This window comes from Cebus imitator, unplaced genomic scaffold (assembly GCF_001604975.1).
Source record: "Cebus imitator isolate Cc_AM_T3 unplaced genomic scaffold, Cebus_imitator-1.0 Scaffold590, whole genome shotgun sequence".
In the NCBI taxonomy this organism is placed as follows: Eukaryota; Metazoa; Chordata; class Mammalia; order Primates; family Cebidae; genus Cebus; species Cebus imitator.
In genome coordinates, this window is record NW_016107905.1 from 20,551 (window position 1) to 35,461 (window position 14,911).

The 14,911-nt window shown below is 40.5% G+C and overlaps 1 protein-coding gene across 1 annotated transcript in view; it reads left to right on the forward strand.

Moving 5' to 3' along the window:
- Window positions 1-8,085: 8,085 nt before the first annotated feature.
- Window positions 8,086-14,911, forward strand: part of LOC108294584 (synaptojanin 2 binding protein) — a 39,143-nt gene continuing 32,317 nt past the window's right edge. The window contains exon 1 of the mRNA XM_017516479.2: window positions 8,086-8,279. Coding sequence (XP_017371968.1) covers window positions 8,216-8,279 — 64 coding nt within the window. The 5' untranslated portion in view covers window positions 8,086-8,215. The remainder of the gene's footprint in view (window positions 8,280-14,911) is intronic.

Genomic DNA, 14,911 nt, shown 5'->3' on the forward strand with positions numbered 1-14,911 from the left:
AAATTTCTAAACAACTGCTTGTTCATAAAGGATTTTATTTCTCCTTTGCTTATGAAGCTTAGTTTGGCTGGATATGAAATTCTAGGTTGAAAGTTCTTTTCTTTAAGGATGTTGAATATTGGTCCTCACTCTCTTCTGGCTTGTAGGGTTTCTGCTGAGAGATCAGCTGTGAGTCTGATGAGCTTCCCTTTGTGGGTAACCTGACTTTTCTCTCTGGCTTCCCTTAGCATTTTTTACTTCATTTCAATCCCAGTGAATCTGATGATTATGTGCCTTGGAGTTGCTCTTCTTGGGGAATATCTTTGTGATGTTCTCTGTATTTCCTAGACTTGAATGTTGGCCTGCCTTGCTAGGTTGGGAAAGTTCACCTGGATAATATCCTGAAGAGTGTTTTCCAGCTTGGATTCATTCTCTTCATCACATTCAGGTATACCTATCAAACGTAGATTAGGTCTTTACACATAATCCCATATTTCTTGGAGGCTTTATTCATTTCTTTTTACTGTTTTTTCTCTCTCTATTTTTTTTTTACTCTTTTTTCTCTAATCTTGCCTTCTCATTTTATTTCATCGAGCTGATCTTCAATCTCTGATATCCTTTCTTCTGCTTGGTCGATTTGGCTATTGAAACTTGTGTATGCTTTGCGAAGTTCTTGTGTTGTGTTTTTCAGCTCCGTCAATTCATCTATATTCTTCTCTAAGTGTTTATTCTTGTTAGCATTTCGTCAAACCTTTTTTCAAGGTTCTTAGTTTCTTTGCTTTGGGTTAGAACATGATCTCTTAGCTCAGAGAGGTTTGTTATTACCCACCTTCTGAAGCCTGTTTCTGTCAGTTCATCAGACTCATTCTCCATCCAGCAGTGTTCCCTTGCTGGTGAGGAGTTGTGATCTGTTGGAGGAGGAGAGGCGTTCTGGTTTTGGGTATTTTCATCCTTTTTGCACTGGTTTCTTCCCATCTTTGTGGATTTATCTACCTGTGGTCTTTGTGGTTGGTGACTTTCAGATGGGGTCTCTGAGTGAATGTCCTTGTTTTTTTGCTGATAAAGTTGTTTATTTCTATTTCTTAGTTTTCCTTCTAATAGTCAGGCTCCCCTGCTGTAGGACTGCTGGAGGTCCACTCCAGACCCTGCTTGCCTGAGGATCATCTGCAGTGGCTGCAGAACAGTAAGGGTTGCTGCCAGTTTCTTCTTCTATTATCTTTGTCCCAAAAGACTACCAGCCAGATGTCAGCCTGAGCTCTCCTTTGTGAGGTGTCTCTTTGGTTATATGGGTGTTGGGGAGCTGCTTGAGGAGACAGTCTGTCCCTTATAGGAGCTCAAGTGCTGAGCTGTGAGCTCCATTGTTCTGTTCAGAGCTACTGGGCAAGTACATTTAAATCTGCTGCAGTGGAACTCATAACTGCCTTTTTTCCCCCAGGTGCTCTGTCCCAGGAAGGTGGGGCTTTATTTATAAGTTCCTGTCATTCTGCTGCCTTTTTTCAGAGACGGCCTGACCAGCGAGGAGGTAGCCTAGCACAGTCTGCCAGCAGAGGCATTGCTGAGCTGACATGGGCTCTGCCCAGCTGTTGTGTGAACTTCCTTGGTTTTGTTTATAGGGGTATAGTTAGAACTGCCTCGGTAATGGCGGTCTGCCTCAGTAATGGCAGACTGTCTCTGTAATAGTGGACTGCCTCGGTAATGGCGGATTGCCTCGGTAATGGCGGACTGCCTAAGTAATGGTGGACTGCCTCAGTAATGGCAGACTGCCTCAGTTATGGTGGAGTGCCTTGATAATGGTGGACTACCTCAATAATGGTGGACTGCCTTAGTAGTGGTGGACTGACTTGGTAATGGTGGATGCCCTTCCCCCTGACAGAGCTGGACCATCCCGGATCCAGCTGTATTGCTGTGAAACTCTCAATCCAGAGTGTTTCCGATTGCTGGTCTTTGTGGAGGTGGGACCAGCTGAGCCAGATCACCTGGCTCCCTGTTTCAGCCCCTTTTATTCAGTTGAACTGGCAACTCTGACTCCCAGGCATTCCAGTCATCAGTTGAAATGGCGCCCAGATTTGTGTGAGTTTTTGTGTGGAGACCCACTGCGCTGGCTGAAACAGCCATGTTGGAAACTCACGGCAGTTTTCCGCCCAGGAATCTCCTGGTCTGTGGGCAGTAAAAATTCGTTTGGAAATGTGGTGATCACCCACCCTCTGCATTTTTGCTGGGAACTGCAATCCAGAGCTGTTCCTATTCAGCCATCTTGGATCCTCAACATTTTATTTTTGAATAATTATTGATTGATAGAGACAGGGACTCATTCTGATTCTGTCACCCAGGCTAGAGTACAGTGGCACAATCTGCTCATTGCAACCTTGAACTCTTGGGCTCAAGTGACCCTTTGCTTAAACATTCCAACTACCCAGGACGAGAGGTGCATGCCACCACACTCATGTAATTTTTTTTTTTTTTGGTAAAGACAAGCTCTTGCTATATTGCCAAGGCTGGTAACATCTGGCCTCAAGTGATCCTCCACCTTGGCCTCCCAAAGTGTTGGGATAATAGGCATGAGCCACTGTGCCCAGCCATTACAGCAGAATACACGTACCTCTCAATTACACACAGAAAATTATCCAGAATAGTCTTCTAAATTTGTTAAGACTTATGTTGTGGCCTAAAACATAATCTATTCTGGATAATTTTCTGGGTTTTTCTTGGTTGGTAGGCTGTTAATTAATGCCTCAATTATAGAACTTGTTATTGGTCTATTCAGGGATTCAACTTTTTCCTGGTTTAGTCTGGAAGTTCTGGTCAGGGCAATCAGGCAAGAGAAAAAAAAAATAAAAAAGTATTCAAACAGGAAGAGAGGAAGTCACAGAACTAGAAGAAAACTACCTTAAATTTCATATGGAACCAGAAAAGCTCTGATATAGCCAAGACAGTCCTAAGCAAAAAGAACAAAGCTGGAGGCATCATCCTACCTGACTTCAAACTACAAGGTTACAGTAATCAAAACAGCACAATACTGATACCAAAACAGGTATATAGACCGTAGGGACAGAAAAGAAACCTCAGAAATAACACCGCACCTCTACAACCATCTGATCTTAGACAAACCTGACACAAACAAGCAATGGAAAAAGGATTCTCTATTTAATAAATGGTGCTAGGAAAACTGGCTAGCCATATGCAGAAAACAGAAACTAGACCCCTTCCTTACACCTTATACAAAAATTAACTCAAGATGGATTAAAGAGTTAAATGTAAAACTTAAAACCATAAAAACCCTAGAAGAACACCTATGCAACACCATTTAGGACATAGTCATGGCAAAGACTTCATGACTATAACACCAATGCAATTGCAACAACAACCAAAATTGACAAATGGTTTCTAACCAAACTAAAGAGCTTCTGCTCAGCAAAAGAAACTATCATGAGAGTGAACAGGTCACCTAGAGAATGGGAGAGAATGTTTGCATTCCATTGTATCCATCTGATAAAGGTCTAATATCCAGATTCTACAAGGAACTTAAAGACATTTATAAGAAAAAAATAATCCCATCAAAAAATGGGCAAAGGATATAAACAGACACTTCTCAAAAGAAAGCATTTATGCAGCCAACAAACATGACAAACAGTGCATCATCACTGGTCATTAGAGAAATGCAAATCAAAACCACAATGAGATACCATCTCAGGCCAGTTAGAATGGCAATCATTAAAAAGTCAGGAGACAACAGATGCTGGAGAGGATGTGGAGAAATAGGAATGCTTCTACCCTGTTGGTGGGCATGTAAATTAGTTCAACTATTGTGGAACACAGTGTGGCGACTCCTCAAGGATCTAAAACCAGAAATACCATTTGACCCGCACCTCTACATACCATAACACCGCACCTCTACAACCATTACTGGGTATATACCCAAAGGATATATCCTATAAAGACACATGCACACATATGTTTATGGCAGCACTATTTACAATAGCAAAGACTTGGAACCAACCCAAATCCCCATCAATGGTAGACTAGGTAAAGAAAATGTGGCACATATATAGCATGGAATACTATGCAGCTATAACATAGAATTAGTTCATGTCCTTTGCATGGACGTGGATGAAGCTGGAAACCATCATCCTCAGCAAACTAACACAGGAACAGAAAACCGAACACCACATGTTCTCATTCATAAGTGGGAGTTGAATAATGAGAACACATGGACACAAGGAGGGGAACATCACACACTGGGGCCTGTCATGGGGTAGGGCGTAAGGGAAGGGAGAGCATTAGGACAAATATTTAATGCATGTGGGGCTTAAAACCTAGATGGAGGGTTAATAGGTGCAGCAAACCGCCATGGCACATGTATACCTATGTAACAAACCTGCACATTCTGCCCATGTATCCCAGAACTTAAAGTAAAATAAAAATTTAAAAAATGAAAAAAATTATTTTGAACTTTCAGGAAAAAGTCAAAAAGTAATATGCTGGTGAGGTTACGGAGAAAAGGGAACCCCTATACACTGCTGGTGGGGGTGTAAATTAGTTTAACCATTGTGGTAAACAGTATGGTGATTGCTCAAAGATCTAGAATCAGAACAACCATTCAACCTAGCAGTTTCATTACTGAGTATACACCCAGAGGAAGGAACAGAAAGCATTCTACCAAAAAGACACATGCACATGAATGTTTACTGCAGCAATGTTTACAATAGGAAAGACATGGAATCAATCTAAATGCCCATTAATGACAGATTGGATCAAGAAAATGCGGTACATATACACCATGGAATATTATGCAGCCATAAAAAAGAATGAGAGCATGTATTTTGTAGCAATATAGATGGAACTGGAGGCTATCATCCTTTGCAAACTAACGCAGGAACAGAAAACCAAATACCATGTTTTCACTTATAAGTAGAAACTAAACGATAAGAACTTAAGAACACAAAGAAGGAAATGACAGACACTAGGGTCTGCGTGAGGGAGGAAGATGGAAGGAGGGAGAGGAGCAGAAAAGAATTATTAGGTACTGGGCTTTCATAATATGTACAACAAACCTCCATGACACGTTTATCTATGTAACAACCTTCACATGTACTTCCAAACCTAAAATTAAAACCAAAAAAAAAAAAAAGAAAAAAAATAGATTCCAAATTCATATTCTGAGGCTAACCTAATCCTGATAATACAACTTCATAGTAAAGCATATGTTATGTGCCTTCATTTTAGCCTCTTCACCAGATAAACATGCTGGATCAGATTAATATAGCCTTGGGTACACTGGATGCAGTCAATGAACTGAAAATATGTTGTTTCCTACTCTGATCATTAAAGAGCTATCAGAAAAAATCTGCACTCATATAGCATGGACACAGTTATTTATTTACAGGTTTGCTTCCAGGGCTATGTTACTCACCTGCCTCTGGCATAATATAATCTAAAGAGATCTAGACTGTTTGAACATATAGAAAACCTTCTTCGGATTCATTTCATCGAGTATCATGCTGATGGGGCTGCATTGTTGGTTCACTGGAGATCTTATTAAGAGATATGCATTCCAGGGCTAGGAAAGATTTGGAGACATAATACTTTATTAGAGTATTTAGGGGTCTGGGGTATTTAGGGGTCTAGAGGTTAAAGCCATGGTGGGATATACCCTCAAAGTAAAGGCAAATTGCTTCATTTTGCATTCCCTATCACAAAGAAAAAGGTGGTGCCTGCTATATTCCTCCATGGGTTGTTGAAGCAAACATTTCCACCTGTGACTGCTACTCTGGCCCATATACTAGATAATAATGAAGTGGTCATCTTTGAATAGGGCCCAAAACAAGAAATGACCTTGCTGTGGGTCCAGGCTGTCACGTGAATGAGTTAAGGATATGCCACCCCAAAATATGCCAAATTGGCATATTGATTATTTCAAGCTGAAAGCACTTCAAAAACCGCATTTCCAAAAACAGCCATTTGACCTGCTGGTCCCCAAATGTAGCAAACCATAAGTTCCATACAGACTAGGAGTTCAAGACCAGTCTGGCCAAAATGTCAAAACCCTGTCTCTACTAAAAATACAAAAATTACTTTGGAAGGCCAAGGCAGGTGGATCACTTGAGGTCAGAAGTTCGAGACCAGCCTGGCCAACATGGTGAAACCCCATCTCTCAAAAATTAGCCAGGCCATGGTAGTACACATCTGTAATCCCAGGTACTCAGGAGGTTGAGGCAGGAGAATTAGAGAATTGCTTGAGCCCAGAAGGTAGAGGTTGCAGTGAACCAAGATTGTGCCACTGCACTCCAGCCTGGGCAGCAGAGCAAAACTCTGTCTCAAAAAAAAAAAAAAAAAAAAAAAAAAAAAAAAAAAAAAAAAAAAAAACCAAGTGTGGTGGCACATGCCTATCATCCCATCTACTCAGGATACTGAGGCATGAGAATTGCTTGAGCCTGGGAAGTGAAGGTTGTAGTGAGCTGCGTTCACATCACTGCACTCCAGCCTGGGTGACAACTAACCACTATCAATCCCTTTTTAAGATGGAGAAAAGAGTTCAGAGATGTTGGGTTCCTTGCTCAAAGACAGACAAGTGTAAGGGAATGGAATGGAAACTTGAGCTCAGGTCTTAAGGCATCATCTGTGTTCTTTCCACTATTTCATCTTAACTTCTCTCAGAGTGAGCAAATAAGAGGCTTTCCTGCCAAATCTGCCCCCATATCCTCCTGTTTTTCTGTTTGATAAACATAGCAGCTGCTGCTTTGGTGTTTTGTTTTGTTTTGTTTTGTTTTGTTTTGTTTGAGATGGAGTTTCGCTTTTGCTGCCCAGGCTGGTGTGCAATGACGGGTTCTTGGCTCACTGCAACCTCCACCTTTTGGGTTCAAGGATTTTCCTGCCTCAGCCTCCCAAGTAGCTGGGATTACAGGCCTATGCCATCACGTCCAGCTAATTTTTTGTATTTTTAGTAGAGACAGGGTTTCTCCATTTTGGTCAGTCTGGTCTCAAACTCCTGACCTCAGGTGACCCGCCTGTCTTGGCCTCCCAAAGTGCTGCTTTGGTTTTTCACTCTGAATTTGAATGTCTTTATATTGGCCTTGCACTTTCTAGTCCTCCAAGATCCCCACCAGTCCCTGTGGTCTAACTCCAGGTTGCTTCACAAGGTTGTTACCTTCCTGGCTCTTAAGGCTTTTGTGTTTTTGACCCCTGAAGTTTCATTCAAGTTCAGTTTCGAATGTCTCATTCCAAAAGTCAGAAAGACTGGGCTAAAGTCTAAGTTATGCGTTAACCTTATTGTAAGGGTTAAAAAATTAAAAAAATTGAATTTTCCCGGTTGCCAAAAGGATGAGACATTCCCCTACCCCCTTTTCTTAAAAGATTTTCTTGAGCAAATTGTAATTATAATCCGTGTTATGTGTGTACGTGTCTTTTTAAAAGCTAAATACCCAGGTACAAATAAAATAAATAAATAAATAAATAAAAGCTAAATAAGCCTCTTGTTAGATAAAAACCAGGAATCTTTTTCTTAAGATCACGGGAGCCAACTCCTTGAAATGTAGGTATCAAGGTAGACAGTGCCCCTGTGTTCCACACCGCAGGAGTTAACCTAAGCGCCTTACTCCAAGCCTTAAGTACCTGTTTGTCACAGAGATAACGTTTTATTTTTCCTTTGGATAAAGGCAATTAGCCAACACAGACGGCCACTCCAAGGGTAAACTACCAAAAAATTGAATACCAAACCACGTCGTTAACTCGTCTTCCACGAGTACATGCGTGTGCTTGGCTACATAAAAGGCGAGATTTTTGTCTCTCTTTGCAATCTCATTAGCAGATTGCCTGTGACACCATTCCAGTCTGGTTCGATGCTTACAGAATAATACAACTTTTTTTCCTTTTCTACATTTGTTTAGATTTTCTAGGACGGCAGGAGATTTTTTTTCTCGACAATATCAATTTATTTAGGTCCCCTGATTTTACTGCCACCCTCCTTCCCACCTGCTTTCAATGGCAAATTAGAATAGTGACTTGCCCCTTGCTTACCTCTTGCTTGACTTTGGGAACCGGTGAAAAACTGCAACCCGTGGGCGGTGAGAACCACGATTCCCAGCATTCCCAGCGCTCCGAGTCCTTCGAACTTCCTGTTCCGGGTCTCGAAGCTGCTGAAACCGAAAGTGCTGCGCTGTGGGCGCAGAGCCGAGATTGATTCACCTTCACCTGCAGAACTCCAGCTGACCCAAGTAGGAAGCCAGGCGAGCTGTAAAACATGAACGGAAGAGTGGATTATTTGGTCACTGAGGAAGAAATCAATCTTACCAGAGGACCCTCAGGTATGTGCGGAACGAATCATATCGGACAGTAGGGGATTAGAGGGTGTAATTGCCGACACCTCTGCTGCTCAGCGGGATTCACCTGGTCTTGGAGAAGGCAGGCCCCAACCTAGAGGTTTCCTCCGAAGCTTTGGGGTGCTTAGAGAACATATATTGAAATCCATCATTAGCCAGATACGGGTCTGAGGAATCCACCTCAAAATCCAGTCGGGTGGCCGCAAATATGTACAGTCAAGAAGGGGTTCTTTCTGCAAATCGTGCGAGAAAAGCCTTTTTTAAAGCCTGCGTTTTAAAGCCAGCTTTCCTTGGACACCACATCCTTCCTTCCGTTGTCTGCTCTATCCCTCTCCCGACGAGGGATCGTTTAGTAAAATGGGAGCTTAAACGGCGTGGACTCTGAATGCATAGCCGTTTTCCTGCAGCTGGGAACCCTTCCTTGCGCCTTTCATTTCTGGGAAATTCACTTAGAGCCTCAACTAGAATGTTAAATCACGAAGAGCCCTTAGAAATCTTTTATTTACACAGGTTCCCAAACTTGGTTCTGCCACAAAATTACCCAGGGCTTTTTGGTTTTGCCTTTTATTTAAAAAAATAAAAAAGTTTATTTCCTACGTCCCATCTGCAGGGATTTGGATTCAAAACGGTTGTGTGTGTGTGTGTATGTGTGTGTGTGTATGTATTTTTTTTTTAAATGAACACCTTATGTGATTTTGAGTAGCCAAACTGCTATCCTCTTCCTCCACTGAGGCTCTTCATTAAACCAGGCTCTTGACATTACTACATTCTGCCTTCTTAGGACTTTGTTGACTTTCCTTTATAGCTGTTTAGTTCATTGGTTAAGAGCTTTAGCTTTGGAATTACAGTATCTGGGTCCAAATCTTGTATCTAACCTCTTACTGGTTATTTGGTACTTACTGGCTAACTTAAGTGATGTAAGCCTTAGTTTATCATCTCTAAAATGGGGATGGTTGTAAATACACTTCGTAGTGTTGTGAGAATGATGTAAAATGTTTACAACATTGCCAGACCCATGGTAGGCAGTTTGAGTCTGCTATTGTTGTTGTTAATGGATGAATGGCTAAACTGACACAGTAAATCCTACTAATACTGTATTCCAAGAGTCTCTAATAAATCATCAAGTACTATGAGCTCCATCTCTGAAATGTTCCCGAAATTCTTTCACTCCTATTTCCATTGCCACTATGTAGGGTAGCCCATCACCTTTTCTCATCTGCAGTTCTGCAGTAGCCTAATCATCATGGATAGATTATTCTTTATAAAATATGACTTTCAGAATTACCCATACTTTGTGTCTTCCTTTCTTTTTTTTTTTCTTTTTCGAGACAGGGTCTCACTCTGTTGCCCAGGCTGGAGTGTAGTGGCATGATATCAGCTCACTGCAGCCTCTACCTCCCAGGCTCAAGCAATCCTCCCACCAAAGCCTTTTGAGTAACTGGTACCACTGGTATACACTGCCACGTCTGGCTAATTTTTTGTGTGTTTTTAATAGAGACGATGTTTCACTATGTTGCCCAGGCTGCTCTCGAACTCCTGAGTTCAAATGATCCACCCACCTCAGCCTCCCAAAGTGCTGGGATTATAGATGTGAGCCACTGCACACAGCCTTCCTTTCTATTATAAAAAATTGGAAGTTGGTTTTACTTATTGGAATATAACTCATCACTAATATCATTATTATTATTATTTTTAGAGACAAGGTCTCACTTTGTTGCCCAGGATGGTCTTGAACTCCAGGACTCAGGCGGTCTTCCTGCCTTGGCCTCCCAAAGTGCTGGAATTACAGCCGTGAGCCACCAGGCCTGGCCTGTCGCTAATCTTAATGGATTAATGTCATGCTTCATTTGTAGGCCTAAACTTTAGTCAAAGGCTCATTTGGTATGCCCAAGTTTCTTGGATTCATTTTTTTGCTATTTTATATAAAGTTCTCCTTCACTCACTGTTAATGTGTATTGACTTTTGAGGTTAACATAGAAAGTTACTTTTAAACCAAAATCTGTTTTTCTGTACTTTTCATTCATTGGTAACTTGTTCTCTTAGTACCATTTAAAACATTGCTAGTTCCTTTTCTGATTGCTGTGCAAGTAGTAAAGGCTCTAGTTCTGCTCCTGTTTTGCTTCTTTCTTCTTTAGCCTAAATATCTTCGGTTATTTTTTATTTTATTTTATTTTTTTAGACGGAGTCTTGTTCTGTTGTCAGGCTGGAGCTCAGTGGCGCCATCTTGGCTCACTGCAACCTCTACCTCCCGGGTTCAAGCGATTCTTCTGCCTCAGCCTCCCAAGTTGCTGGGGCTACAGGTGTGTGCCACCACACCCAGCTAAGTTTTGTATTTTTAATAGAGAAGGGGTTTCACCATGTTGGCCAGGATGGTATCGATATCCTGACTTTGTGATCCGCCTGCCTTGGCCTCCCAAATTGCTGGGATTATAGGCGTGAGCCACTGTGCCCAGCTCTTTACTTATTTTATTACCTCTCGAGATGTTTGAGATTTGATTCTTGCCTTTTGTTTAAGAATTTAATGTACTTTGACATAGTCCTTTTGCTGTTGCATCCACAGTATTTTCAGATCTCCTGTCTAAAGCAGAGCAGAACCCTGATACTATCTCTTGTTCTAAACATGAAATCTTCTTAAAATTCAATGTAATGTCACTTCATCTTTTTTGGCATTTGCAATAATAAATTTCCTAGTGTTAGTATTTTCCCAAAACATTGGCATTGGCATTAGGACAAGCTTCAAGGACTATTTAAAGGGAATAATTATATCTAGCTAATATATTTCAGTAAAAATGGTTTGATTTCTGTATCATGTACTTATTACAAATGAATGTATTTATTCAGTGGCTTCCTAAATTTTCATAAGCATTTGCATGTCTTAATTATATAAGTCAGTGAACTTACTGGGAGAGTAGAGCCACAAATTTAGGAATGAACTTGGTTGAAAACAGTCATTTGAAATTTGGTTGGTTCAGTTAACAAGGAAAGGTTTCAAGTTCATGTTTATCACTTACCAGAACTGGTTTTCTCTAATTCAGCTTTTCTTCGTGGTATCATCATGAAGATACACAGGGAAGAGACTGAGTCTCAAAATACCACTAGAAACTAATCACTACTAGAAATTTCTACATAATTTTGGAAGCCCCATAAGTATCTTTTTTTCTATAGAAGAAATACGAAAATCCTCTAATTTTAAGGTTGCATTTCTTTTGTAGACAGCATTGTCACTCTTTGTCTTTGTACAGCTTTGTACTCAGGAGCCTGATGGCTTAATCAGGTCCAAGAACGTGTATGCTGTTGCCCATTTGTGCTCTGTCAGGGACAAGAATTGTGGATATTTCCACTGTTTGGGCCCATATTAAAAGGCACTTGAACCTGTTCTATGTGATCTGCTCACTGCAAGCGTAGGAATGAAATCTTGGGGAAATTATGACAAAGTGAGTGAGGAGGCTAAAGAAACTTGACGTGTTAGGTTGGTGCAAAAGTACCATTACTTTCTTTTTTCTTTCTTTCTTTCCTTTTTTTTTCTTCTGAGACTCATCACGCTCTGTCGCCAGGGTGGAATGCGGTGGCACGATCTTGGGTCACTGCAACCTCTGCCTCCCAGGTTCAAGCAATTCTCTTGCCTCTGTCTTCTAGTAGCTGGGATTACAGACGTGTGCCACCATGCCTGGCTAATTTTTGCATTTTTAGTAGAGACAGAGTTTTACCGTGTTGACCAGGCTGGTCTTAAACTCCTGACCTCAACTGATCTACCCACCTTGGCCTCCCAAAATGTTGAGATTACAGGTGTGAGCCACCGCATAAGTATCACTACTTTCAATGGCAGAACCGCAATTACTTTTGCACCAACCTAATAGCATGGAATCTCTCCTGTTGTCTGCTTTCTCCACTGTAAGGAGGGTCTTGGGCTAGATGACTTCAGAGGTCTCTTCCATCTCCAAGAGTTCATAATTCTTTGGCCCATTCCACATGTTATTTTATGATTCCTACCATTTTGGGTTTTGTTTGTTTTGTTTTTGTTATTTGATTCCTGCCATTTTGGACTAATGGTATGAGCTGAAGAATTTCAGAGGCAGTGCTACAATCTGAAATGTCTTTAAGGGTTGAACAGTTTACCTGTTATCTTTTGTAGAATGCCGCTTCTGTTTTTTTGCTGTAGGATTCCAATTTGATTATAGTGTCTAAGGCTCTCACTTTTTCTTTATCAAATTGAAAGTCTCTTAATGAGTCTTAAAACTCAGTTATTCTAAGAATTGTGAAAAGACTTTTAGTATGTTTTTTTGCACTGCAGCAGGTAAGAGATTGGCCATAAAGACAACCTGACTGTACACTGGTACTATGATTAGGATTCTTTTTCTTGAGGCCTGAGGCCTCAGTGGGTTTCAGCAAGCTACTCCTGATAATGCCATCTTTAAAGAGGAAAGAGAATATTTATTTTCTCATTTTCTTTAAAGGCCTTGGAGAAGATGATGGGTTAATGGCAGTGTTTTAATAATGAATCCTAAAGAAAGAATTGCCTTTCTGGTAGTGTGCTAGTTCATATATATATATATATATATGCATACACACACACACATGTATATATATGCTGAGCAATTCTCTTGCATATAGTCAAGTATATACTATATATATACTATACATACATACATACATACATATTCATTTAATCTTCACAGCAACCCGAGTGGTAAATATTTAATCCACATTATTAGATTGGGAAATTACCTTAGAGAGGTCAAGGACTTGTCCAATTTCTAATGCAGGTAAGTTTCAAAGGATTTTAACCCAGGTGTGTTAATTCTGCTCTACCATATACTACTTTCCACTGCAGTAGCCATGTTTAAGAAGTTGACTGCCAACCTTTCTCCTGACCTTTATTTTATTACATCATGCCTTATTCCCAGAAGCATGTGATGCATCTTAATGACTATCATAACCTACAGTGGAAAGTTTTTATAGTTTGCTCTTGATAGAGCTGAGGGCATATCAAGGTGAGTACCTAAAATCAAGATGCCCCATTAAGCTCTATCATTTAAGCCCTTGTAGACCTGTCATGAGCTTTGGGTTTAACACTAACTGAAACTGTTGCTAATAATTTCCTGATCTATTCCTTTCTGCATGTATCAAATAGATGTGAGACTAAATACTATATCATACTTGCCCTACTTTCTCTTGCTTACACAAAGTCTAGCATTCATGGAATTTACAATCCAATAGAAATATGATGTTCACATATGAAAAATTAAATCTCAGTGCAAAGGTGCAGATAGTTAAGGAAAATGATGTGTAGATAGTTAGTGGGAAGGCAGAGGAAGTGTGGAAAGGAGCATGGTAATATGACTCTGTGTTGGAAAAGTTCAAGAATGCAGCTACTGCTGAGGACCATTAAAATGATCAATTAAAAGAAGGTGGAACTTGTGGGTCTTCTGGAATGGAAAGGCTTTAGGCTAAGGCCAGTGCCAGGGATGAGTATGGTCTAAGCAATAATAGAGAAAAGAAAATAAGCAAAGCATATTCTGAGGTTAGTGAGTAAACCAGCCTGGATAGAAGGGAAGTTTCCTTCGGGAGATTCAAGAGAGAAGTAGCTGAGTAGTAACTGAGTAGGTGAAGATCAGATTGTGGCGAGTCTTTAGTGTTAGCATGGAAACCTAACTTTTCTCTAACGCTCTGTCTGCATTCTTTCTACTTCCTAGTCATTGGTTGGGACTCAGTTCAGAGTTAGCTCCTCCAGGAAGCCATCTTTATTTAGGATAGATGCTCTCTTATTGTCAGTATTATATACCATTTACAGATTGCCTGTAACATATTGCCAAGCTAAGCACTTTATCTTGTCCCCTTCTAAAAAGGAAGAGATGAAATGGTTATTATCCCCATTTTAGAAAAGAGGAAACCTTGACTTCTGCATTATACAACTCTTTAAGTGCAGATTTGGATCCAGGACTGTGTGACTTAAAATTCCAAGCTCTGAACCACTGTAAATAATTTTGTTTCTACTTGCTTTCTCACTTATGTCTCTTCCTTCTTTGACTTCACTTTGAGCTCTTCTAATTCAAAGACTGTATATTTTATTTCTTTCTTTTGTTTAACTTTTATTTTAGGTTTAGGGGTACAGGTATGGGTTTATTGTACAGGTATACAGTGTCGTGTGGGTTTGTTATACAGATTATTTCATCACCCAGGTATTAAGCCTGGTACCTGTTATTTTTCCTAATCCTCTCTCTCCTCCCAGCCTCCACCCTAAGTAGGCCCCAGTATCTGTTGTTCCTCTCCATGTGTTCTTATTATTTAGCTCCCACTTATAAGTAAGAACATGTGATATTTGGCTTTCTGTTCCTGTGTTAGTTTGCTAGGGATAATGGCCTCCAGCTCCATTTATGTTCCTGCAAAGGATGTGATCTTTTTCTTGTTAGTGGCTGCATAGTATTCCATGGCGTATACGTACCACATTTTCTTTGTCCAGTCTACCATTGATGGGCATTTAGGTTGATTCCATGTCTTTGCTATTGTGGATGGTGCTGCAGTGAACATACACATGCATGTGTCTTTAATGTTTTGTTTTGTTTTTTTTTTTCTTTTTTTTTTGAGATGGAGTTTAACTCTTGTTACCCAGGCTGGAG